The 26,957-nt window shown below is 51.9% G+C and overlaps 1 protein-coding gene across 2 annotated transcripts in view; it reads right to left on the reverse strand.

The window, feature by feature from the left end:
• Positions 1-1,878: 1,878 nt before the first annotated feature.
• Positions 1,879-26,957, reverse strand: part of TMEM125 (transmembrane protein 125) — a 127,491-nt gene continuing 102,412 nt past the window's right edge. For both annotated transcript variants that reach the window (XM_085602985.1, XM_085602984.1), the window contains exon 2: positions 1,879-12,072. In XM_085602985.1, coding sequence (XP_085459111.1) covers positions 10,273-10,935 — 663 coding nt within the window. In that variant the 5' untranslated portion in view covers positions 10,936-12,072 and the 3' untranslated portion in view covers positions 1,879-10,272. The remainder of the gene's footprint in view (positions 12,073-26,957) is intronic.

The following is a 26,957-nucleotide window of genomic DNA, read 5'->3' on the forward strand; positions in this document are numbered from 1 at the left end:
AATCAAATGGCGGCGTTGGTGAGACCAGGGTCGCGGTGCGAAGTGAATGCGGTGCTCATCGCGGTGCTGGCAGGTCGCAGTGCCAGCAGCGGTGTCGTTGCTGAAGCGCTGTTGTCGGCTGACGAACTGGAGTCGGCACCGGCGTCGGTAGGCCAAGGCTGCGGTGTGGGATGAGGGCGCTGCGTCGTGTAACTTAACGAGCGGTGCCCTCGTACCACGGTGCAAGCAGCGGCGTCAATTTTGGCATGGAGCGGCGTCGTCGGGGAGGCCAAGGCATCGTCGTGAAGCGAGGCGGGCAGAGTGCGGTGCCCACAGGTCGCGGTGCGAGCAGCAACTCGGTGGTGGCGTCAGCAGGTGTGATCGGTGAGATCAGGGTCGCGGTGCGACATTGTGGCGGTGCACTCTGCGGTGCCTTGTGCAGTGCCTTGAGGACACAGAGTGGGCAGCGGCATTGTAGACGGCATTGGGTTGCTTTCCTTCTGTTGCAGCACAAAACACACAGTCCCCAGTGCTGAGGACAGAAGAGTTTGAAGTCTTTGTTGTCCCTGAGACTTCATGAACAGGGGGCAAGTTCTACCTCAAGCCCTTGGAGAAACTCACAAAAGTAGATTGCAGAAAGTTTAGTCCAGTCCTTTCACTGCCCAAGACAAAAGCAGCCACTGCAGTCCAACACAGCAAAGCGCACAGCGATGTGGTAGTTCCTCCTCAAAGCTTCTCCAGCTCTTCTTCTTGGCAGTCTTCTTGATCCAAAAGAGTTCTAAAGTTCAGGGGTCTGGGCCCCAATATTTATATCCCAAAATCCTTTGATCTCTTAGGCAGAGAGTGTCTGTACCCGGCCAGAACCAGTTCTGCCTTCTCTGGTGTGACTTCCTGGCAGGTGGTGGAGATGGCATTGTCAAAGGCAGACCAGGCCCTCTGAGGTGCAAGGAAATCTCCTCCCCCTTCCTCCATTGCAGCCCAAATCTATTCAGCCCTTTCCTGACCCACCTAGACTATCTGGAGCCACTCCTGCTCCTCAGCCTTCTGTCATCCAAAACCCAGACAGGCAATCCACATCCAAGCACAGGCACACGGGATGATTGAGCAAGAAAATACCTACTTTCTAAAAGTGGTATTTTCAAACACAGAATGTAAAAATCACATTCACTAAAAGATGCAGCTTTAGATTCTGAGTTCAGGCATACTAAACTTTTAATTTCTTACCTAATTCCCCAGGCTATTTATGTTTATAAGATGTTGTAAACAAACTTCCCATTCTGTCCTATGGGGAACAGGTAGCCTTGCAGTAGCGAAAAACACAATAGGCCATAATTCGCTACCAGGACATGCCACACACCAGGGCATGTCCTCCCTTTCACATACACTGCACCCTGCCCACAGGGGTACCTTGGGTCTACCTTAGGGGTGGCTGACATGTCAGAAAAGGGAAGGTTGGAGACTGGCAAGTGTGTGCACTGGCCAAGTCGACATGGCAGTTACAAACTGCGCGCAGACTCTGCAATGGCAGGTCTTAGTTACCTTTTCAGGGCTACGCACGTGGGTGGCACAAATAGTGCTACAGGCCCACTTGTAGCATTCGGTTTACAGGCCCTGGCACACTCAGTGCACTTTACTAGGGACTAACAGTAACATTCAATCATGGAAACACCAATCCATAAAAACAATTTACCACAGGAGCTCTTGCACTTTACCACTGATCAGCAGTAAAAAAAAGTGCGCAGAAACGCTAAGCCAGCACAGAGTCAAAAACCGGGAGGTCAGAAAGCAAAAACTCTGGGGAATCACGCCACAAGATGCCAAGTCTAACAAATATGAATAAAAATGGAGGCAGAAACGTGGCCTAATGAAAAGCCCACAGAAAACGCACACATTGAAGAATTTTCTGCAAATTAAATTTATTTGTACAAAATGATACAACCTTTCTTGAGAATTTAGTTAAATGAGCAGCCCTGTGAGGCCTCGAGTTACTCCTTATAAATTATTTAGGAATCAGTTTCTAGTCAATTTATTTGCATTAGCAGCAGTAAATCTCAGGTTCCGCCTCTTTTGATGTACTGATTTCTATATAATATTTACTTAAATATATCTGTTAAGGTGCATTTATATTTCTCATGAACACAATAAAACATTTTACAGATAAAAATGGCTTTGAAAAACGACATTGAAAGTGCAGCAGCTTGTTGGCGACTTGTGTTTCCGAGGCCCGGATATGCTGATCTTGACGATCAAGATCCTTGGATCTCTCTTTTGATCTCCTCCTCTCTTGGCTGTGGTAGGCAAGACACTGGCCACTGTGGAAAACACTCTGGCCTTTGGATCTTTATGGGTGATGCACAGACCTCAGGGCCTCTGTGCCTTTGAGAGTAATGCACTGGTCTCTGTATCCTCTGTGGGTAAGGCACTGGCCCCTGCGTCTCTGTGGCTAAGGCACTAGCCTCTGTATCCTCTGTGGGTAAGGCACTGGCCTCTGTATCCTCTGTGATTATGGTACGGTCCCCTGTCTCTCTGCGGGTAAGGCACTGGTCTCTGTATCCTCTGTGTGGAATGCACTGGCCTCTATGTCTCTGTGGGTAAGGCACAGGCCCCTGTGTCTCTGTGGGTAAGGCACAGGCCCCTATGTCCTTGTGGATAAGGTAATGGTCTCTGTTTCTTCGTGGGTAAGGTAATGGCCTCTGTGTCTCTTTGGGCGAGGCACAGGCCTCTGTGGATAACAAACTGGCTTTTGCATCTTTATGGATGAGGTAGATGACTCTGGGCCTCTGTTGATAACACACTGGCCTCTGTCTTTGTGGGTAAGAGACTATCCTCTGTGTCTTTGTGTGTAAGGCACTGGCCTCACTGTCTTTGTGTGTAAAGCACTGGTCTCTGTGTATTTCTGGGTGAGGCACTGGCCGCTGTGTCTTTGTTGGTAAGGCACTGGTCTCTGTGCCTTTTTAGGTCTCGTCTGACCCAGCGCATGCGCTGGTCTGGCGAGACTTATTGAGAGGGCTCCAAAAAGTGCTATCAGGCCAGCCTAGAGCTACAGTGCATGTGCGCGGGCGCGCGTGCAGCGCTTTACCGCGATTACTTTCACTTTCGCGGCCGCACGGCCGCTTGCTATAGCCAATAGGTCTCGCTTTTGGGACCTTATAAGTATTTAGTTATGCAACTGTTGCATGGCTAAACACTTATAAGGTCCCAAAGGCGAGACCTATTGGCTATGCCAAAGCTTGTTGTCTAAGGCACTGGCGTCTGTGTCTTTGTGGGTAAGGCACTGGCCTCTGTGTCTCCATGGGTAAGGCACTGGCCTCTGGGTCTTCATGGCTAAGGCACTGGCCCCTGTGTCTCCGTAGGTAAGCTACTGGCCTCTGGGTCTTCCTGTGTAAGGCACTGGTCTCTGTGTCTTTGTGGGTAAGGCACTGGCCCTGTCTCTTTGTGGGTAAGAGACTGGCCTCTGGGTCTTTGTGGGTAAGGAACTGGCTCCTGGGTTTCTATGGGTAAGACATTGGCATCTATATCTTTGTGGTTGAGAGACAGGCCCCTGTGACTTTGTGGGTAAGGCCATGGCCTCTGTGTCTTTGTGGTTAAGACCATGGCCTCTGTGTCATTGTGGGTAAGGTACTGGCCTCTGGGTCACCACGGGTAAGGCACTGGCCTCTGTGTTTTTGTGGGTAAGAGACTGACCTCTGTGTATTTGTGGGTAAGGCACTGGCCTCTGTGTCTTTGTGGGTAAGAGATTGGCCTCTGTGTATTTGTGGGTAAGAGACTAACCTCTGTGTCTCCATGGGTACGGCACTGGCCTCTGTGTCTTTGAGGGTAAGGCCATGACCTATGTATCTTTGTGGGTAAGGCACTGGCCTCTGTGTCTTTGTGGGTAAGGCGTAGGCCCCTGTGTCTCTAAGGGTAAGGCACTGGCCTCTGTGTATTTGTGGGAAAGAGAATGGTCTCTGTGTATTTGTGGGTAAGAGACGGACCTCTGTGTCTCTATGGGTAAGGTATTGGCCTCTGTGTCTTTGTGGGTAAGGCCATGACCTATGCGTGTTTGTGGGTAAGGCCATGACCTATGCGTCTTTGTGGGTAAGGCACTGGCCCCTGTGTCTTTGTGAGTAAGGCACTGGCCTCTGTGTCTTTGTGAGTAAGGCACTGGCCACTGTGTCTTTGTGGGTAACGCACTGGCTCCTGTCGCTCCGTAGGAAAAGCCATGGCCTCTGTGTCTTTGTGGGTAAGGCACTGGATCCTGTGTCTTTGTGAGTAAGGCACTGGCCTCTGTGTCTTTGTGAGTAAGGCACTGGCCTCTGTGGCTTTGTGGGTAAGGCACTGGCCTCCATGTCTTTGTGGGTAAAGCCATGGCTTCTGTGTCTTTGTGGGTAAGGCACTGGCCCCTGTGTCTTTGTGAGTAAGACACTGGCCCCTGTGTCTTCATGAGTAAGGCACTGGCCACAGTGTCTTTGTGGGTAAGAGACTGGCCTCTGTGTATTTGTGGGTTAGAGACTGACCTCTGTGTCTCCATGGGTAAGGCACTGGCCTCTATGTCTTTGTGGCTAAGGCATAGCATAGGCCCCTGTGTCTCTAAGGGTAAGGCACTGGCCTCTGGGTCTTTGTGGGTAAGAGAATGGCCTCTGTGTATTTGTGGGTAAGAGACTGACCTCTGTGTCTCCATGGGTAAGGCACTGGCCTCTGTGTCTTTGTGGGTAAGGCCATGACCTATGCGTCTTTGTGGGTAAGGCACTGGCCTCTGGGTCTCCATGGGTAAGTCAATGGCCTCTATGTCTTTATGGCTAAGGCATAGCATAGGCCCCTGTGTCTCTAAGGGTAAGGCACTGGCCTCTGTGTCTTTGTGGGTAAGAGAATGGCCTCTGTGTATTTGTGGGTAAGAGACTGACCTCTGTGTCTCCATGGGTTAGGCACTGGCCTCTGTGTCTTTGTTGGTCAAGTCACTGGCATCTGTGTCTCCATGGGTAAGGAACTGGACTCTGGGTTTCTATGGGTAAGACATTGGCATCTGTATCTTTGTGGTTGAGAGACTGGCCCCTGTGACTTTGTGGGTAAGGCCATGGCCTCTGTGTCATTGTGGTTAAGACCATGGCCTCTGTGTCATTGTGGGTAAGGTACTGGCCTCTGGGTCACCAAGGGTAAGGCACTGGCCTCTGTGTTTTTGTGGGTAAGACACTGGCCTCTGTGTCTTTGTGGGTAAGAGACTGGCCTCTGTGTATTTGTGGGTAAGAGACTCACCTCTGTGTCTCCATGGGTACGGCACTGGCCTCTGCGTCTTTGAGGGTAAGGCCATGACCTATGTATCTTTGTGGGTAAGGCACTGGCCTCTGTGTCTTTGTGGGTAAGGCGTAGGCCCCTGTGCCTCTAAGGGTAAGGCACTGGCCTCTGTGTATTTGTGGGAAAGAGAATGGTCTCTGTGTATTTGTGGGTAAGAGACTGACCTCTGTGTCTCCATTGGTAAGGCATTGGCCTCTGTGTCTTTGTGGATAAGGCCATGACCTATGCGTGTTAGTGTGTAAGGCCATGACCTATGCGTCTTTGTGAGTAAGGCACTGGCCTCTGTGTTTTTGTGAGTAAGGCACTGGCCACTGTGACTTTGTGGGTAAGGCACTGGCTCCTGTCACTCCGTGGGAAAAGCCATGGCCTCTGTGTCTTTGTGGGTAAGGCACTGGCTCCTGTGTCTTTGTGAGTAAGGCACTGGCCCCTGTGTCTTTGTGAGTAAGGCACTGGCCTCTGTGTCTTTGTGGGTAAGGCACTGGCCTCCGTGTCTTTGTGGGTAAAGCCATGGCTTCTGTGTCTTTGTGGGTAAGGCACTGGCCCCTGTGTCTTTGTGAGTAAGGCACTGGCCCCTGTGTCTTCGTGAGTAAGGCACTGGCCACTGGCCTCTGTGTCTTTGTGGGTAAGAGACTGGCCTCTGTGTCTTTGTGGGTAAGGCCATGACCTATGCGTCTTTGTGGGTAAGTCACTGGCCTCTGGGTCTCCGTGGGTAAGGCACTGGCCTCTATGTCTTTGTGGGTAAGGCATAGGCCCCTGTGTCTCTAAGGGTAAGGCACTGGCCTCTGTGTCTTTGTGGGTAAGAGACTGACCTCTGTGTCTCCATGGGTAAGGCACTGGCCTCTGTGTCTTTGTGGGTAAGGCCATGACTTATGCCTCTTTGTGGGTACGGCCATGATCTATGCGTCTTTGTGGGTAAGGCACTGGCCCCTGTGTCTTTGTGAGTAAGGCACTGGCCTCTGTGTCTTTGTGGGTAAGGCACTGGACTCCGTGTCTTTGAGGGTAAAGCCATGGCTTCTGTGTATTTGTGTGTAAGGCACTGGCCTCTGTGTCTTTGTGGGTAAGAGACTGGCCTCTGTGTATTTGTGGGTGAGAGACTGACCTCTGTGTCTCCATGGGTAAGGCACTGGCCTTGTGTCTTTGTGGGTAAGGCCATGACCTCTGCGTCTTTGTGGGTAAGGCACTGGCCTCTGTGTCTTTGTGGGTAAAGCCATGGCATCTGTATCTACATGGGTAAGGTACTGGCCTCTGGGTCTCCGTGGTTAAGGCACCAGCCTCTGTGTCTTTGTGGGTAAGGCACTGGCCTCTGGGTCCCCGTGGGTAAGCCACTGGCCCCATGGGTCCCTGTGGGTAAGGCACTGGCCTCTGTGTCTTTGTGGGTAAGGCACTGGCCTCTGTCTTTGTGGGTAAGGCACTGGCCTCACTGTTTTTTGGGTAAGAGACTGGCCCCTGCATCTCCATGGGTAAGGCACTGTCCTATGGGTCTCCGCGAGTAAGGTACTGGCCTTTGTGTCTTCGCAGGTGAGACACTGGCCTCTGAGCTTCCACAAGTAAGACACTGGCATGTGGGTTCCCATGAGTAGGGCACTGGCCTCTGTGCCTTTGTGGGTAAGGCATTGGCCTCTGTATCTTTCTGGGTGAGGCAGTGGCCTCTGGCTCTCTGTGGGTAAAGCACTGGGCTCTGTTTCTGTGTGGGTGGGACACTGGCCTCTGGGTCGACAAGGGTAAGGCACTAGCCTATGGGTCTTTGTGGGTAAGGCACTGGCCTCTGTGTGTTTGTGAGTAAGGCACTGACTTATGTGTCTCCATGGATAAGGCACTGTGTCTTTGTGCGTAATAGACTGGGCTCTGGGTTTTCTTAGGCAAGGCACTGGCTTCTGCTTTTAAGGAAGCTAATGTCCTGTAAGTGATTGATCCTGTGAAATCCTTACATGGAAGTAAGGGTCCCGTGGCAGCGGATGAAGGAGTGAGAACCTGATGTGTGGGACTGTCCGTGGCACGATCCTGTGTGATCTGACAGATCTCTGCTCGGGACATGGTCATCTACCTCTTTTCTGGCTCCATGGAGGCACTAGTCTTACCCCCGTCATCGTGTGTGGTGTAGAACCTAGTACATTGCTGCAAGGGTCTTCACAACAACCACAGTCCTAGATTGGGAAACAGTGTCAACAAACTTTCCCAGCCTCGTGCTGCTGTGAGGGGACTTCAGGCCAATTCCCAGCCTGCTCCATGAAACTACCCTGAGTAGAATGAGGTTAATCCCTGAGTGACAGCGGGTCATCCCTGAGGCGGCTGTTTCTTACTCCCTGGGACACTGGTTGTACTTCATACGGCACTGGTGGCAAGAGCCCGTGGTGCTGGCCCAAACCACCGCCTCAGACAAGAGAAAGTGTTTAATGTGCCTGCCAGGAGGCGCTGCTCTGAAGCTTTGTGCTGCACACAATTGGCCACCGAACCATATGGGGCCCAATTCACAAAGGTAAACTTAGACCAGAATTCCAAGGGCCCAATTCACAAAGGTAAACTTAGACCAAAAGTCTAAGTTTACGACTATCGGTATTCACAAAGGTAAGTTACGAATAGTATCTTTACGTCCGCACCCGGGGCGAAATATCCACCCCAGTGCAGAGATTCCACTCCGGGTGAGGAAGCTCTGCCCCAGTGCAGACGTAAAGATACTACTGATAAATCGCTTTCAGCACTCTATATTTTATGGGTGCACTATACTCATGGTTAATACGCACTCATGTGTATTCTTATAGTTTGCAGTGTTTTATGATTATTAAGATGTCTTTAGTGGAACCAGTTAACAATAAGTGTAGTGGATACATTTAAGTAGGACCATGTATGCATTGTAAGTCCTGAATGTATAAGGTACAGGATGATATTATATTCATATAATGTAACTGTGTTTAGTTTAAGTTGTCCGAGTCTAGGCCCAAAAGCGCAGATTGTTTATAGTTTCACATCTCCTTGGTCTCTCGAGAAATAAATAATTAAATACATGTTGTGTTAAAAAAACAGAGTGTTCTCATCCTACCGCAGGTGCTGGAATGCAAACTCGTTATTTTCAGATTGAAGGAGATACTCTGAATGTCTTTGAAGATGGCTGAAAGGCGAGAAGGGAGGATGCCTTCCGTGTCTGGCCTATCTGGGAACCAAGGCCATCCGAACAAAGAAGGTTCATCATACCCCTGACTGGAAAATCAGCACACTGACAAAGTTGCAACAGAAATTTTCTGATGACGTATTATCAATCGAACCCCATTTTTTTGTATGATGTGCAGGGACAGTGAAATCAGACTTCTGCTAGCTTTCGGAGGAGGAGGAGCAAATTAGAAGCGAGCTTCAAAGCCTTAAGCTAATCAACCCATTTGGCGTGAGTACTTCTTAGGAAGTCAACAAGTGCTGACACCTTTGGGAAATGATGGAAGGGAATTAGGTAGAATCTCCATTTAGAAGAGTGTAGGGAAAGCTTTTGTTCCTTCCTAATGAAAAAGGATCTGGACTCCGCATCTATTCTTTGTTGCATTCTGATTTTGGAGTTCATCATCCTATGCCTTTTGGGTCGAATAACCTATATTCGTAGACTCGGCTCTGTATTGATCTTTCTATATCTATATAATTTGATTCTCCGCTGTGTCTACATCCAATTGTTTTTGACCTTATATAATAAATCAACAAAACTGAAGTTCAGAGTCTGTGGTCCTATAAGGCATGTAAATATTGAAAGTATAACCCTGAATTGTTTTGTTCCCCTCAACCACTTGTAGTAGGTAAAAAAAAGACCATCGGCGCCAATCTAATAGGAAAGATAAAGGGTGCAATATTGCGTAATTAGTACTCATAACTTACCTTTGAGAATACCGAGAGTCATAAACTCAGACTTTTGGTCTAAGCTTACCTTTGTGAATCGTGCCCATGGTTGGGCCGCCACATTATGTGCCACCATGTTGGAGCCAACACTGCCCGAGCATAATTTGATTGGAGATTGCGTTAGGCGTATTTGTGTAAAAGGGTAAAGTGAGTTAATCCCAAGATAAGTCATGAACAATAACAAGCTGAATTTGTGCCAACGTTTATACTTCCTGCCTGTGACCATCTGATTACAAATTCCGTGACAATAAAGAGTTGTGTGTAAGTACTGGACTTGGCATGTGCCTTTTGTGGTGTTAGGGACATGGTAACACTGCACTCTCCCGACTTGGGGTAGGGGTCACATGGCCTTGGTAGGTCACACACTAAATGGACTCTTAAAAAAACTTGTGCATTCACATATAAAAGTAACTTTTTCCTTTTGTCTGAAGAAGGGACCTTTTAAGTCGAGAAAAGCTTGAAAATAAATACCTTTGTCAGTCAAATGTTTACCTGCTTTTGTCTGAGCGGCTGCTGTGACATTTCACATTTGTCACATCTTACAGCCCTTGCTCTAGAGACTGCTGATGTCAATCACATTGCTTTTGGAACACCAGTCGGTCAGGCTGCAATGCCAGTACTTTAGCTTCTGGAGCTGTAGCCAGCAGGGGCGTTCTTCACACTTTTGAGTTTTTTTTAACCCCTGACTGTTGCCATTAGTGGGTCACAGCCAGAAGTCTGCAGGCGCAGATGGTGCTGGCCACTGACAGAGTAGTCAAGTTCCGGTTGCCTCTGGGTCCTCCGATGAGGTTGGCCCAGTGCCGACGGGGCTGGACAATGACAGAGTGGTCCAGTTCTGGTTGCCTATGGGTCCTCAGAGCAGAAGGGCCCAGTGCAGACTGGGCTGGCCAATGGCAGAGTGGCGAAGTTCCGGTTGCCTCTGGGTCCTCAGAGCAAGTTGACGCAGTGCAGGCGGGGCTGGCCAGTGACAGAGTGGCGAAGTTCCGGTTGCCTCTGGGTCCTCAGAGCAAGTTGACGCAGTGCAGGCGGGGCAGGCCAGTGACAGAGTGGCGAAGTTCCGGTTGCCTCTGGGTCCTCAAAGCAAGTTGATGCAGTGCAGGCGGGGCTGGCCAGTGACAGAGTGGTCCAGTTATGGTTGCCTCTGGGTCCTCAGAGCAGGTTTGCCATGCTGGACGAGGTCTCTCTCCGCCGGTTCTCTGCCAGCCTGCCTGAAATGGTGAACACCCCTATGTTGCCCCTGTTAATACCCCTGGTGCCAATGGGACAGAAGAAGTTAACCAACAAGTACACCAGCACGGCGAGGAAGAGCAGTGAGCCAATGGTGGCCAGTGCCACGCCTACGCTGAACTTGGTGGTCAAGTGGCGTCTTTCACCAACCTGGGAGGTAGAGTTGTCCAACACGACCAGGATGATCCCGCACACCAGGATGATGATGGCGCTGATCAGAAGGACGATGGAATCAGAGAAGCCGCCGCTCTTGAGCGCGTCAATCTGATCCCGGCTACTGATGCAGTTCATGTCCTGGACAGCGGAGCTGAGCAGTTGCTTCATCAGGATGAGGAGGGCCAGGATGCAGAGCGTACTGCCCACCGCCAGCCGCCACTCGCTGGAGCGACTGCTGGTGCTGCTCACAAGCAGAATCCCACCCACTCCACACAGCAGGATGACGAGCACAGCTACACTGTAGCACAGAATGGACTTCCTCGGCTCCCGGGCCCACCACAGTTCAATGTGCTCATCCAGGATGTTCCGCTCCATGCGGCGTGGATCGAAGGGGGCTCTGGGTGGAGAAGCCTCCTCCATCCTTTCCATTTTGTGTCCACCTGAAGAAGAATGGGTGCAAGGTAGAGCAACCACGTCACAGAAGGAGGACCTCTGGATGGCAGCATACCTGACCACTCGGGGCCATCACTGCGATAGTTGTTGTGCAGCGTAGGGTCTCCATGTCTGTCATAGTGGTTGCAGATTCTGTGACTCTTGTAGAGACTTAGCAACGAGTCCTAGTGGTTGTAGGCCCTGTGAGACTCCGGTAGAGACCTAGCAACGTGTCCTAGTGGTTGCAGACCCCCCGGCTCTTGCAGAGACCTAGCAACACGTCTCAGTGGTTGCAGACCCTGTGACTCCTGTAGAGACCCAGTGACGTGTTCTAGTGGTTGCAGACCCCCCGGCTCTTGCAGAGACCTAGCAACACGTCCCAGTGGTTGCAGACCCTGTGACTCCTGTAGAGACCCAGTGACATGTCCTAGTGGTTGCAGACCCTGTGACTCCTGTAGAGACCCAGTGACATGTCCTAGTGGTTGCAGACCCTGTCACTCCTGTAGAGACCCAGTGACGTGTCCTAGTGGTTGTAGGCGCTGTGAGACTCCGGTAGAGACCTAGCAACGTGTCCTAGTGGTTGCAGACCCCCCGGCTCTTGCAGAGACCTAGCAACACGCCTCAGTGGTTGCAGACCCTGTGACTCCTGTAGAGACCCAGTGACGTGTCCTAGTGGTTGTAGGCCCTGTGAGACTCCGGTAGAGACCTAGCAACGTGTCCTAGTGGTTGCAGAACCCCGGCTCTTGCAGAGACCTAGCAACACGCCTCAGTGGTTGCAGACCCTGTGACTCCTGTAGAGACCCAGTGATTTGTCCTAGTGGTTGCAGAACCCCGGCTCTTGCAGAGACCTAGCAACACGTCCCAGTGGTTGCAGACCCTGTGACTCCTGTGACGTGACGTGTCCTAGTGGTTGCAGACCCAGTGACTCCAGCAGAGACTTAGCAAGGCATCCCAATGGTTGCAGACCCCCCAGCTCCTGTGGAGACCCAGCGTCGTGTGATGAGGAAAGCGTGGTCGAGATCTTCAGGCCCCAAACACCGTAGGCCTCTCCGATGATGTATGTTATGAATGTTCTAGGAGGTTTGCGACATCACAGCCTCTCGAGCACTCTTGACCTCTTCTCTTCCATGTCACCTGAAAGTGCAGAAAACAGGACAGCATTAGATGAAGCCAGAGGCTTTGGCCATGTACAGCGCTCTGCAGCCTCCCAACTAGCTTTGCACTATAAAAATGCCACAATTATACATACAGCGTTGTATTTTGTTTACTGAATTCCAGTATTGATGATGCTGAGGCCAAAATATGTAGGTATCTGGGAATACAAAACCTGAGACCATTCTATATGTATTCCCTTTGTTCTTAGCATTGAATATGCGGAATTCAAATGGGGAAAAAGCATCCTATATGGGATATGAAGACCCCCTTCATGGTTATAATAAAGGAATGCAACCATCTTATGTCGGCTATGAGGAATGTGGCCATCCCTTATGGGCTATGACGAGTGAGAACATCCTATATGGGCTATGAGGTGTGAGCCATCCTATATGGCATATGAGAACCGTCCTGCGGGGAATATGGGGAACGTAAAGCAGCAATAGTATCTTATACGAGATACGAAGACTACCTTTGTGGCAGTATAAAATAATGAGACTTTTGAATGTGGGATATGGTGTGTACAAAACAGTGAGACCATTCGATATGGAATATGAGAAATGGGACCAACCTTTATTGGATACGAGGAGTAAGCTATCCTAATAGGGTTATGACGATCCTCTGGCAGGGTTAGTGTAGAATACAAGAGGATCTTATATAGGGGTGGGTGATAAATTCCACTCTGCTGGTGGAGTTCGCCGAGTTTTGCCCACTCCGCTTTATGCTTGTAACGTGGAATTCCTGCAAAACTCCGCCAACTGCCACATGGTGGAGTTTTTTTCGTGTGCAACTCAACAACGTTAATTTGGTGAGTGCAAGTGAGAATTGGCATCCCCATGCGTGATTGCTAGGATGGCACCTGGCGAGATGTTCTCAACGCAGGCGGTTGTGGGCAGTCCCAACCAGTCGCGGTGCGAAAGCTGCCACTCACGGTGAGAAAGATGCTACTCGAGTAGAAAATGTACTCGTGCAGAAGCAAAGAAGTAGAGCCCACTGGTGCGCTGCGTGGTGCCGATCCCGCTGGTTTTGCAGCATGGAACAAGCTCCCAGTGCTAAAAATCAACGCTGCGTGCAGATTTTGCCCACTCACGGAACTCCGTGGAATCTTGCTGAGTTTTGATGTAACTTCCCGGAATTATACGGAGTGAAATTCCGCGAGTTCCGCCAACCCCCTGTCTTGTATGGGATATGAAAGCCACCTTTATGGTGCGTAGAAAGGAGTGAGACCATCCGCTACGAGGAAGGAGCCATCCAATATGGTATATGGGGGCCGCCCTGCACTGGAGATGGGGGATACAAAAGGGCAAGAGCATCTTGTATGTGACATGAAGACCACCTTTATGGTGAGTATAAAGAGTGAGACTATTGAATGTGGGCTATAGTAGCAAGGCCATTCTATATGCAAATATTTGTTTATTGTAAAGTTCATGACATCTGACAAAGACCATGCGTGCACGCGGTACATGCTTTAAGAACTCGCAGTAGATTTGCTAACATTTGCTAATGACTCTCAGCACCACCCAAAGCTCGTTCTCTGCAGCTTTGCTCCTCACTTCCTGTGTCCCCCAGTGGTACCTTCCTAGTGTTCAGGCAAGAATGCTATAATCCAATCAGCTGCAGCCATGCCGAGGAGCCTCCCTCTAGCTCCACCCCCACCTCAGCATCATCAGAGCTACGGCATCTGGACCACATCCAGGGTCAGAAACCCCCAGGTTCAAGCTGTCAATCAACAGCTCCACTAGACCCACAAAGATGGCGTCCTTCATCCCACACTTGCAGCCGCATCAACATTCCCATCACCGACCCATATACAAGCTCCAGAACTTTCTGGCCCAGTGATACCTCCCTTTAGCAACAGACCTGAGTGTGAAGAAGGCTCAAATGACCACTTCCCAGCACCTGTTACCACCCACCATAACCACAGGCCAACCACCTCTTTTTCTGCAGCCTGCACCCCTCTCTCATGCGCCAGACGGCCCCAACCTTGATCAGACCCTGGCCCCATTTAAAGACCTACCCACACTCTTGTTGCACTGTGTCCTTTTCACTGAGGAATAAAAAAATGCCATAGGTGGAATGAATGCTTGAATTAATCTCATCCACTAATAATTATTCGAGCTGCATTCCAATCCATCATTTTTGTCCACCATGCTACCTCAGGCAGGAACCAGCCATTTGCAAATCAGGCTGTAGCACAGAAACAGGCGCAACCAAGACAGAGCTCCTGTATTCACAGGGTACCCGAGGGCCGCCAAGAAATAATTCTGAGAAGCCATTTGGTAAAAAACCGTAGGGTTTCTAACAGGCTGGAGGATGAAAGCAACAGGCACCGGCCAAGCTTCCTCCAAGAGAATAAAAGAGTGGTCCAACATGACCAGGGCCACTGGAGTTATGCAGCAGGGAAGGGTCAAACTATGTGGCAGGGTTAAGTACATTATGAACCAAGAATAAGCAAATTATGTGGCGTAATGCAGCACATATTTTAATAGCATTACTTCATTATTGCATAATTGTTATCCTTGTTAACAGTGTCTGGGTATTGAGTGCACCTCATTAGTACGAGTTTAACACTCAAATATAAAAATAAGCAGCAGAAAGGTGACCAGTCAAGCTTTGCAAAGGGCCTTCCACTGTGCGGCTACATATGTTGTTGTGTGTTTAGTAACTCTTGAGCTAGAAACACATTTTTTAGTTTTAAAATCTTCATATTATGCGGCAGATGATGGATTATGTGGCAAATGATGCAAATCTGTAAGGGAAAACCGCCTCACAATCGCATCATTTCAGTAGCTCTGTGCATGACTCAGATCTCCGTATGGAGACGATGTTGGGGCTCGGCAGAAGAGAAGGGGGTGACTAGAGGTCCCCAGTGCAAGCGTCACTGGGGGGTGACTGACCTAGTAACAGAAGGGCGACCTCAGTCAGAGGAAGAAATAAACTGGGGTTCAGATGACTGTCTGCTAGGGAGATTGTGAAGTGACCCACACACAGGTGTGTGTGGGGGGTGTTGCTGAGGTCGCTCTGAACCTCAGTGGGGTAGAGTGTGGGGTGTGCACCAGGTACAGGAACCAGGAACAGAGAGAGTGGCACAATCCTGACAATGGACAGTCCCAGATCGCTTTCCTTTTGTGCCAGGCACACCAGGAGCTGTGAGGCACAAACACTTCCTTATTCTCCAGCATTCGTAGGAAAGTAATGATTAATGTAAGCAAACAAGTGAGCCCTGTGTGCAGTGTGACCGCAGCCCGATGAACAAAGCCCTGTGAAGAGTGCGCGGCAACGGGAGCTGCACAAAGGGGCAAATTCATCCACACTTGCCCTAGTGCATTTGAAGACGTCACTATCCACGAGGGCTTAGCACAGGTATGAAAAAGGTGAAATCATGTGCACATAATACCTATATATATGCGAGAAAACGAGACTTGACCCACACATGGAGGTGTGCGAAGTTGGGAAACTTGTTCGACGGCACAAACTTCCCAAAGTGCGAAGGCGCCAACTTCACCCCCCTCCGCTGCCCCCCGCTCTATTCCTTGTCAGGAACGGAGGCGAGGGTTATGCTTCTCTGTCTTTACTGAACCCTCGCAGCAGCCAACAAGACTTTAAACTACATTACCCAGAAGGCTTAGTCCCTCCTGCTCTCCACCGATCACAGTCCACCCCGTAGGGTATATGCTGCTGACCGAGGCACCCACAGGGGGACACTAGAGAGGTCAGCACTCTAGTGTCACCTGGGCACCCCACAACCACCGCCCCCTTTGGGGGCAGGAACTCTGGTTGGAGTCCCCCCTCCTATCCTGCCTGGTCGTGACGCACAAGGGGCGGCACTTCCTCGGCGTCCTGGACTTGGGGGAGGGTATATATCCCTCCCCCACCATGTTGGCGACCTCTTTGATCGCCGTGCGCGCCGTCTGGAGGGTCGTGAGCCACCCATCGTCCTGTCGTTGCTCCTCGGTTTGTGCGCTTTGTCATCAATCTATGGTGAGTGCAGCTCGTCCGCCCCCGTCCCTGGGCAGTAACAGGTTGCACGGGGGCCAATGGCACGGCCTGCCATGGGTGGGGGGGTGCGAGCCCACGGATGGCTTTCCCGCTTGCCTCCGCAGGGAGGTGCAGGCCCCTGGGGGGCTTTTGCGGTGCTCTGCAGTGCTGCGCATGCCGGGTTTAGGTGTTGGCAGGCTAGTTTTACCTAGTTAGGCTTTTGCAGGTGAGGCCCTGCGGGCGGCGACTCGGTACGCCAACTCGGGTCCGAGTTCGCGCCCTTATCGCCAGCGCTGGTTTGTCTTGACTCCATGTCTTAGTTAGGCGTCCGACCTTGGATTAGATGTTGTAGGTGCGAGTCCCTCTTTGTTTGCCAGCTCCTCAGCCGCGGGCTTTGCTTTGTTTCCTCCAGAGGCGCGGGGGGGATGCCGGACTTCCCGCCCGCGGCGTGCGCTGTGCCTGGCGCTCCCCCTCCCTCTCGGGATTCTATCGCTTCCGGAGCCTGCACCGATTGGCCACGGGCCATGGCGGGCTCCGGGGTCACTTTCAAGGTGCGCTTGCTTAATTCTGCCCGGCCTTTGTCCGTGAGGCAGTCGGGCCGGTGGGGGCAAGGGGTGCGGTCCTCCAGACCAGCGCATCATCTCGCCCCGATCTCGTCTGGGTGCAGCTCCCGTGCGTGGCCGTCCTGCGTGACCTGTGGGGTTGGGGGCCAGACGGTGCTTGCCGCCAGGTCCCTCGTCTGCTGGCCGCACGGGTCTCCACCCCTCCACCTTTCCCCCCCCCATCATGTTCTTGTTCATGTTGGGTCTTGGTTGTGGGGGGATCGGGGTTGTGGCCCCAGGTGGTCACCTTCCGGTTCTGCTGGGTGTCCCGTCCGCTGTTCTGGTGGCTCTCCCGCTCTCGGGCCAGGGGGCTCGCGCTCCCGGTGCTGGGGGTGAACTTCTGGGTTCGTGCTGCTTCCCCTCCCCCGGTGTGCAGGGCTCGGCTGTCCGGACTTGTAGGGTCCGACACCCTCACTCTCCTAGTTAAGTGCTCTCACTTGGGTTTTGGGTCTCGGCACACGCCTGTGTCCGGGTCCTGCCCTGGGCGCGAGAGCCCCGTTTTGCCTGGGTACTGCACCGCCCCCCTTCCAGTGCTGGTGTGAGTCACTGTGGCCTATTGGGTAGGGTCTGTGACTCTCACGTTTAGGTTTTCTCACTCCACTGTGTGCGGTCATTTCTTCTAAATCCTTAGCGGCCCGCAAGTGGTCTGGGTTGGGTCACTGGTTGTGCTGGCTTTATTTATTTCTGAGAGCTCCTTCTTACATGTTTATCTTGTCGGTGCTCTACTCCTTTGTCTTGGCTATTGATTTTTGGGAACAAGTTACGATGGCAGACTCTTGCATTAAACATTCCTCTCACCGCTCGTTTTGTTTTTCAGCTGCTGTGGCACTTCGCAGGTCTCTAGTGGATAAGTGCGGGCTCGAATGTTTGGAGACAAGGTTAAGGTAACTAGACGGGGGGGCCCAGAATTTTAGGTGGCCTCCTGGGTGTGAAGGCATCCCGCGTAGGTCGCTGGTTTTGTCATCCTCCGTACCTTTGCGAAGGGAGTGGATACTGTCCAGCGTTCGGTATTGGTGGACAGTGCCGTGCCTTTCGGTGCCTTACTCTTGGTTTTGTCTCCACTAGCAGGTCTAATTGGGACGATCAGCGCAGAGAACGCCGGATTCCACAGGGGAGACATGCACGCAGCAGTTATGGGCTCAGGGGGGGGCATTTTGGTTGAACAGGCAGCGGCGTACTGTGAGGATTCCCCTCCGCTACACAGCGCAGCACCCGATCAATGCAATACGGCGGATGCTATATGGCAAACAGGAAGTTGGGTCAGCGGCCTAGCGGACCAAACGGACGTTCCTGATGATGCACCAATCAGAGTCGACCCAGGCAGAACTATGGGGAATAAGAAGGCGGGGTCGGGAACACCGAGGTGTGCGGAGAAAGTAGAGGAGACGAACGCAGAAGCAGAGGTGAGTACAGACGGAGTGAACGAGGAAGAGGAAGAAGCGACAGAGGAGACGGTGTCTGAGGACGTACAGCACTCGGACGAGGAGAAGCAGTGCACTGACGGCCGCTCCAGGAGCAACGCGCTTGTGTCCAGCACTCCCAACGGTTGGAGGAGAAGCTGCGACTCCCTCCACAACGGCCCAGGAGGGTCGTGGGTTAAGGCAAGTACCCGGGGCTGGGTTCTTTACACTAAGGGGCTGGTGGGCAGGGGTCAAGGCTCACAACCCTTTTTTTTCACTAAGCATCCCCTAGCACTTAGACACTGCACGATAGGGACAACGGTGACGGGTGCACTTTCCCCCTTATTTCTTCATGACCCCAGATCGGAGAACTGATTTTTGGTTTTCTTTGTTTCTCCCTACATCTTCCTCCATCCACTGCCAAGCACCATCTCCCGCTACAACCCGAGGGATCCCAGCGAGACGAGACGACATCAATAACAAGAAAAACACCCCCAGCGGACCTGAACTGTGCCTTCCCATACTCCCTGATCCAGCCCTGTTGCCGGACCAAGAGGGAACCACCAAGCAGGAAGCTACCATTTTTTTTTTGTTATTATACCTCTTTACAATAAATCATCCTCATACGAGTCCCCTGAAAAGAACCTCTCCAGTGTGTTCTTTTGCTCATATAGCACTGAGCGGCCCGCCTCAACCAGTGAAAATCTCACATGTACGTAGTTTTGCGAGCAGGGAGATATGCTTGCCCTGTTCTGTTCCGCATTTTGTCAGAGCAGAGTCACAGGATGTGCCCGTGTTTTGGGGTGTTGGGCCTGGAGGGCTGAAGCATGGGAGGTATGGAGAAGCTCCTTAACTTCTTCCTTCATCTCCACACACACTGACTCCGAAGCTTGTTCCGACCGGCACCAGCGATGCGTCCCTTTTCCCCCTGGGCGTAAGAAAGTACAGAGCCAATGGGGGGGCAAAGTGGGGGTTCCCCAGGACAGGAGCTGGGCAAGCCGGACACCACGGCCATGGCTTTGTTGGCTAAAAAAAATGTTTTCCCCTTATTCTTCCAGATTGTAAGGCATTCGCAGGAGACAGGATGGATAGTCAGGGATCTCCACCGCTTTTCTCGCAGAGGTCCCAAGATGAGACCCAGCCAGGCATCTCCCAAGATGCGCGGATCGCAGCCTTCCTTGACCTGGCCAAAACCAAGGGATTGGCTTGGGCCACAGAACTTTTGAAGGCCAATAATCCAGAGGACTCAGGAATCACCATTGAGGTCCCGTCCAAAGAACACGAGCCTAGTGATGAGGCAGGCCTCACTAGGTCTAAGAGGACACGCAGACCCAGGGTCAAAGACTTCCCAGCAGAACCGCTGCCAACCAAGAGCCGGGCCATGGCCCCCCCTCGTAGCACCACCCCCCTTCTTCCTGCAGCCCCGGGACCTGGACCAGCACCCCCCCCCCCCGGCCAGCAGCTCGCCCCCAGTGGGCTACGCGACAACTGAAGACTAGGGTAAGCTCACTGACACTTTGCGGAGCTTCATGGCGGAGGTCAGAGCGGGCCTAGCTTTGGACAGCTCGCTCAGTGGGGGGAAAAGTGTCATTCCTGCCCTTCCTGTTGGGGCACCGCGTGTCCCGTCCATCATGCAAGTCTGGGGAGGGGGGGTCAGCTCGGCTAGCGCATCTCCTGTTCAGGTTGGGGGATCGGCGTTGGCTAGCCCCACAGAGGCGGGTGGGCAGCAACTAGCAGTGGTGGCCACTCCGTCGCCGGCCATTGTCACCCCACCTTGGTACTGCCCCCAGTGGCGACCGTGCCCACCGCATCTCAGGTGGTCTCCACGATCACGCATCCAGCAGAGTTGCCCTCTGCTGTGGTACCCAAGCCTCTGGTCACCATGGTGCCACTGCTTTCCGGATGATGCTGTTTGGGGTGGGAAGTTCCTTTGGCAGCCAAAGAGGGGATTTGGAGGAGAGAGTTCATAGACATTTTCACTCTGCTCATGCATGGGGCTGAAGGGGTCAATACTAGAAAAAAGGGGGGTAAAGACAAGGACAAGAAAGTGTGTTTCCAATCTTGACCAGAGAAGAATATTGGCACGTGGGGGCAAGCTTTCGCCATCCTGGCGGCAGTGATAATGGAAAAATTCCCGGAGCAAGGGCCGGGGTTATTTCAATATGCCAGCATTATTACCAAGTAGGCTGAGACAAGCGGGGGAGGTGGGATGGTACCGCTATGACTGCGATTTCAGAAAAAAGGTGGCCATGTGTCCAGAATTGGAGTGGGACCAATTGGAGGTGAGACTCTGGGTCATGCACATGGGAAAGCGCACAGTTGAAGGGACAGCCAAGCCTAGCACTTCCAACAGTGATAAGCCCAAGGATCTGAAGCTGGAAGCGAAGGGCCATTCCAAGAAGTCCTTTTGGGGGGGTCGCGGAGGGGGCAGGAAGCAGGGAGCAAGAACAGTGTACAACAGGACCTGCAGGTTATATTACGCAGGGTCTTGCTCTTGGGGGAAAGCATGCAGGTTCTCCCACAACTGTAGCAAGTGTGGGGCCACCCATCCTGCCTCCTCCTGCTCCAAGAGAGACAGTTCTGTGCCGCTACCAGCTAGACGGGATAAGTAGACCAGCCTCTCCCTCCTGCCCCCCCACCTCCTCGCTCCCTCCCACTCCCACCCAGCAGCTTTGGCCCCCCGTGCTCCCTGGAGGTGGGTCTGCTACTCTTCCTTTGGTTAAGGGTCCGTCCCCCATCATCATCGCCAACCTCCTCCCCCTGATCCATGAGTATCCTAACACCAAGGACAGTTTGCTCCTCGCTGAGGGGTTTGTGCAAGGTTTCAGAATTCCATACCAGGGCCCCTTAGTGAGCAGGGACGCTGAAAACCTTAAATCTGCGAGGGATCAACCTGAGGTCGTGCTGGCTAAGATCGATAAGGAAGCTGCTCTGGGGAGGGTGGCGGGCCCCTTCAACCAGCCACCACTTCAGCACTTTGTCATCTCCCCGCTGGGGGTGGTGCCCAAGAAAGAGCCTGGGGCCTTTAGGTTGATCCAGCACCTGTCGTATCCGGAAGGGGATTCAGTGAACTCTTGGTTAGACAAGGGGATGTGCTCTGTGTCCTACTGCTCCCTGGACCTGGCGGTGGACATGGTCAGGAGGGCTGGGAAGGGAGCATGGTTGGCTAAGTCAGACATTGAGTCGGCTTTCCGCCTGCTGCCAGTCCACCCTGACAGCCAACACCTCCTGGGTTTCAAGTGGCAGGGCAAAGTCTTCTTTGATAAGTGTATGCCCATGAGATGCTCCGTGTCTTGTGCCTACTTTGAGGCGTTCAGCTCCTTCCTGCAATGGGTGCTGGTGAATAGGTTCAAGGTTGAGGGCGTAACCTACTACTTGGATGATTTCCTGTTCATCGGGGGCAGATACGCAGGAGTGCAGTAGAGGGTTGCAGTGCTTTCAGGACTTGGCTAGGCACCTGGGGGTTCCGTTAGCACCAGGCAAGACTGAGGGTCCGGCGCAAGTCCTGACTTTGTTAGGTATCGAGCTGGACACGGTCAAGGGCGAGTCCAGACTCCCTTCGGACAAGGTACAGGCGCTGCGTCAGGACATTCAGGCATTGCTGGGTAAAGACAAAGCCACACTGGGTGACATCCAATGCCTCTTGGGCAAGCTTAACTTTGCAGCCAAGGTGATCCCCATGGGGAGGGTGTTTGCCAGGAGGCTAGCGAGGGCAACCACTAAGGTTAAGAAGAAGCACCATTGGGTCAGTTTGGGGACAGGCTCGAAGAAGGACCTCACTATGTGGTGCGATTTCCTCACGCAGTTCAATGGGATGGTGATCTGGAGGGCACCCTGGGCAGACAGTCCGGAGCTCTGCCTTTTCACGGATGTATCGGGTAGAGAGGGCTTTGGGGCAATTTTGGTCGCCGATTGGTGTGCCCAGGAGTGGCCCAATGCCTGGCGCAGGCGAAACATCACGGCGAACATCACTGTCCTTGAATTGTTCCCCATCGTCATTGCGCTACACCTATGGCCTGAGACACTGTCAGACAGAAAGGTCCTATTCTGGTCTGATAACATGGCGGTAGTTCAGGCCATCAATGGGCAGACAGCCAAATGCCCGTTGGTCCTCTGCCTGCTCAGGGAGTTGGTCAGGGCTTGCCTGCGCTGTAATGTTGAATGCAGGGCAAGGCATATTGAGGGGGTCAAGAATGTGGCAGCTGATGCTCTTTCTCGTTTTCAGTGGCTCCGCTTCAGGGAGGCCTGGCCGCGGGCAAGAGCACAGATGACCCCCTTCCCGGCGCACCTCTGGAGGATCCTGCAGTGGACCAACGACTGAGAGCAATGGGGGAACGCGTGCTGGCTCCAGGTGCTACAAAGCGTTATGGGGCACACCTGGCCATCTTCAGGACAGTGTCACAATCCCTGGGACTTTCTTCTCTACCATTGGAGGGCAGAGTACGGGCATTTGTGGTTTGGGCCAGGGAGTAGGGGAAGAGCCACTCGTGGGTGTGTGGCCACCTGGCGGCCGTGAGCCATGACGCCAAGCTGATGGGGTTGCTTGACGCAACTAAATCTTTTGTCATCCGGGCAACCCTCAAGGGGTGGGCCAGGGACGAGCCCAGGGTCCCCGACAGTAGGCCCCTATCGATTTTAACATTCTCAATGGAATGCTGGCTGTCTTAGACGGGGTCACCTATTCTAAGTTTGAGGCGACTCTCTTTGTGGCAGCTTTCTGCTTGGAGTTTTTCGGCACCTTTCGGATCAGCGAACTGGTGATAAGATCCAAGACCGACAGTTCGGGGGATGCCTTAAGCATTCAAGATGTGTCCCTCACTGACACCCTGTCCATCCGCCTTTGGAAGCCCAAAACAGATCAGGCTGGTCGGGGTGTTGATGTGGTGCTAATGCCGCTAGGGGAACTCAGGTATTGTCCGGTCTACAAGGTCAAGGAGTACCTGGCGTGCCATCCTCACGCCCCCGGCTACCTACTGATACATGCAGATCAGGGCCCTTTGACTAGGTACCAGATTGAAAGAATAATTAGGGCAAGCTTATCCAGGGCAGGCCTGTCTCAGCCAGATAAGAGATACTCCAGCCTTCCTTCAGGATAGGGGCGGCTACGGCTGCTTTTAAGGCAGGTATGGAGCCAGGGAGCGTGAAGAAGGTGGGGCGGTGGGAGTCTGATTGTTACAAACGGTACGTCCGCCCTTGATGTACGTTATTTACTTGTAGTGTGCAGTGAATTGCAGTGTTTTCTTGTCTTATTTTGCGTGTTATGGACAATCATTAAATGAGTAGAGTGTGTAAATTGTGTCTCTTGTCTTACTAGGGCTCCCGGTATGGGTGATCGGGCATTCATGCATCTCCAGGGTGGCTCAGTAGGCGTCACACCGGAACTGGATGCAGCGTTTCCCACAGACACAGTGGATGGGTTTCCCTGGCATGAGATGGAGCAGCCTCAGGAACAAATTGGAACAGAGACTGGCAGCTCCGGGGGCCCCACTTAAAATTGTAGTGATTCACTTGGGCGGGAATGACCTCATTGCCTTGGGTAGAAGGTTACTCTTGCAGGCCATGAAAAGCGATTTAGGTGAAATCAGTAAACGCTTGGGGCAATGCGCGGTTTTCTGGTCAGAGATGATTCCACGCAGAATGTGGCTAGGGGCTAAATCTGGGGAGGCGGTCGAGCATTCACGGAAGCGACATAATGGGGCAAAGCGCAAGTTCACTTACCAGAGGGGTCTGGGATTCATCAGACACGAGATGATCCAAGAGAAGGTGAAAGGGTACTTTGAGGACGATGGCGTTCGCTTATCGCCAGTAGGCATGGACCTTTTTCTTTTAGACTTAAGAGAGATGCTAGAGATGAGAGGTTGCAGGTAAGACCATAGCTGTGGTGGGGGGCTCTGGCGGTGACAGGGGCCACCTCCAGAGCTGTGGCGGAGTTACAGGGTGATCTGGAAGCAGGCTGGTACCAAGGGTACCTCTGCGCAGCACCAAAGGGGGTTCCAGAGCCAAATCGGAGGACGCTCATGGAAGGGTCCTTTAAACCGTGTCGGCGCCACGCTAGTCCTTTGGGCGGTTGTGGGCCTGAACAACCGGGGGGTTTGCTATGCGACGCTCCGCCCTGAAAGGGGTGTGAGTAAGAAGGTACCAACGGTCACGCGATCTGGGAAGAGGATCACTAGTAAGGGCAGCACAGGCGGGGTTCGCCCCAATCAATCAATCAATCAATCAATCAGTCATTTGTAAAGCGCACTACATACCCGTGAGGGTCTCAAGGCCCCAGTGCTGCCTGGCTAATCAGGCTGGCAGGCGGCCCAGTTGGTTACCTGCCCTTGGATCGCCCATAAGATAACCCACCTATTACATAACGGTGTATGTAATAAACCTGCAGCAATTGTACCCAAACAAAAATTTGTGTTGTGTGTTTATTCATGGGAAATGTATATTATGTTGGAGGGGTGGAAAAGGATGCCAATGACGATACTATGCTGCTGACCGAGGCACCCACAGGGGGCCACTAGAGAGGTCAGCACTCTAGTGTCGCCTGGGCACCCCACACCCCTTGCCCCCTTTGGGGGCAGGGACTCTGGTTGGAGTTCCCTCCTCCTATCCTGCCTGGTCGTGACGCACAAGGGGCGTCACTTCCTGGGAGTCCTGGACTTGGGGGGAGGGTATATATCCCTCCCTCACCATGTTGGCGACCTCTTTGATCGCCGTGCACGCCGTCTCCCTCCCTACCGCTTACCCTGCGTGGTGGCGGCAGGAGGGGGGCAGAGAATATTGTAATGTTTTCCTTTTTCGTTGCAGGCGGAGTTACAGGGCGATCTGGAAGCAGGCCGGTACCAAGGGCTCCTCTGCGCGGCACCATAGGGGGTGCCGGAGCCAAAACCGTGTTGGCGCCCCGCTAGTCCTTTGGCCGGTTGTGGGCCTGAACAACCGGGGGGGTTGCTATGCGACGCTCTGCCCTGAAAGGGGCGTGAGTAAGAAGGTACCAACGGTCACGTGATCCGGGAAGAGGATCACTAGTAAGGGCAGCACAAGCGGGGTTCGCCCCAGTGCTTCCTGGCTCATCAGGCGGACAGGCGGCCCAGTTGGTTGCCTGCCCTTGGATCGCCCGTAAGATAACCCACCTATTACATAATGGTGTATGTCAGTGGTTCCCAAACTGGGGTCCGTGGACCCCCAGGGTTCCGTGACACATTCCCACGGGGTCCGCAGGCAGCAGTTTTAAAAGCACTGCAAAGTTCCTTGTATAATCAGCAGTTTTTGGGCAGCAATAAAAGTGTCAAGATAACTCCGGTGATTAATGTACCTGATGGAGAGGGGGCTTTGTCCAGTGGCAGCTTTGACTCATCTAAGGAAGTGCAGATGGTTAATATGCCTGCTGCGAAGAATGTCTACCATGCATTTCTTAAAAAGCAGTATTTCGTTTTGTGCATAGCTCACTGAGTTCCTACTTTTGCCATAGAGATTCTTTTCTTACTGTGCAGTTCACAAGTTCCAATCGCAATCTAGCAGAGTGAGCTATGAACTGCCATCAAAGAGCTGCATGCAAACTGCATGGTACAAGTTAGTGAGTTATGCTTTTTCCCAGTCTTTAATTATTTTGATGCTGCTAAAAAAGGTTTGTTTGGGTAGAAATAAATCTCAATTATTAAAGTCAACGCTAATCCATGTGTTATGTTCTGAACCCTGAGTTTGCGCCTCTCTAGACCAAGCACTCTTAAAAAATGCCTACCTGTATGGATGACAAGTGAATCCTACACCTTGTAGTCCCCTTTGCCATATGTAACATTTTCTATTCAATGATTTACACACATATGATTCATTGTCTCTGAATATGTGTGATGTAAAGTGCTATGGCACCCTACAGGGGTATGAGAGGTGCTATAAAATAAATTAAATACATGTGACAGTTGGGCTACGGAGAGATGAGAGGCACTGTTGGAGGGTAGTAGTGAGGGAATCAATGAAGATTGTCAATCATTGAAGATTGACAAAGATTGTTGTATCCTGGTGCATAGTAAAGTCATTACTTACTATGCTTTAAAAGCTAATACAATTCAATGTATATGACAAATGTGTTGTAAAATGCACCATTTCCCCCCTTATTTTCTTGCGGAGAGCCCCCCGAAAACCCCCTTTGTAGTGGTCAGGCTCACTTGGTGTGCACTGTAGGGAGACTGGTGTGACAACATTTGCCAGCGCAGCTTTAGGTTTCCAGTCCAGCCTTGGCAGGAGCAGGAGCCTCAGGCCACGAAATAACACCAAACAATGAAAAGTTAGTTGCGAGACGCAGCACCAACCTTCCCATCAAGATGTTTTGATTTTTGCAAATATTTTAAATATAAAAATACTAAAATCTTTAGTAATTCAAGTCTAGTCTTTGTTTGATGTGCACACGTGTGTGTTTATTTTTTCGAATTACAGTTTTAATGTTTGACATTTAAATTTGACAAATTGCTTGGGGGGCCCCGGCTTCCAGTAGTGACTCAATGGGGGTCCTTAAGAGTGGAAAGTTTAGGAACCACTGACATACAGAGTTAGATCTGGTTTTCTCAAAATCCTCACCCCGGAGGAGATCTGCCCCAGCTGCTGCCTGAGGTGTAAATTTGGACGACTAACTACTACTTCCAGCTAATTCTGTCTAACTTTTGAAACTAAGGGCAGGGCCTTCTCATTGTCCGTTGAGTCCTCTGGTGTTTTGAGGCTGAATTTTACCCCTCCAAAAAGGTAAAGAACCCAGGAGTCTGTTCTGACTCTGGTGTCCACTTACACTACGGGTTCAATGAGGGCCCGATTCAACAAGGTAAAGTTAGACTTAAGCGTAAATGTACTATGTTTTGGTGTTCACAAAGGTACTTTAATACTAGTAACTTTACTACTTCTAATTTTA

This window comes from Triturus cristatus, chromosome 4_2, assembly GCF_964204655.1.
Source record: "Triturus cristatus chromosome 4_2, aTriCri1.1, whole genome shotgun sequence".
Taxonomy (NCBI): domain Eukaryota; kingdom Metazoa; phylum Chordata; class Amphibia; order Caudata; family Salamandridae; genus Triturus; species Triturus cristatus.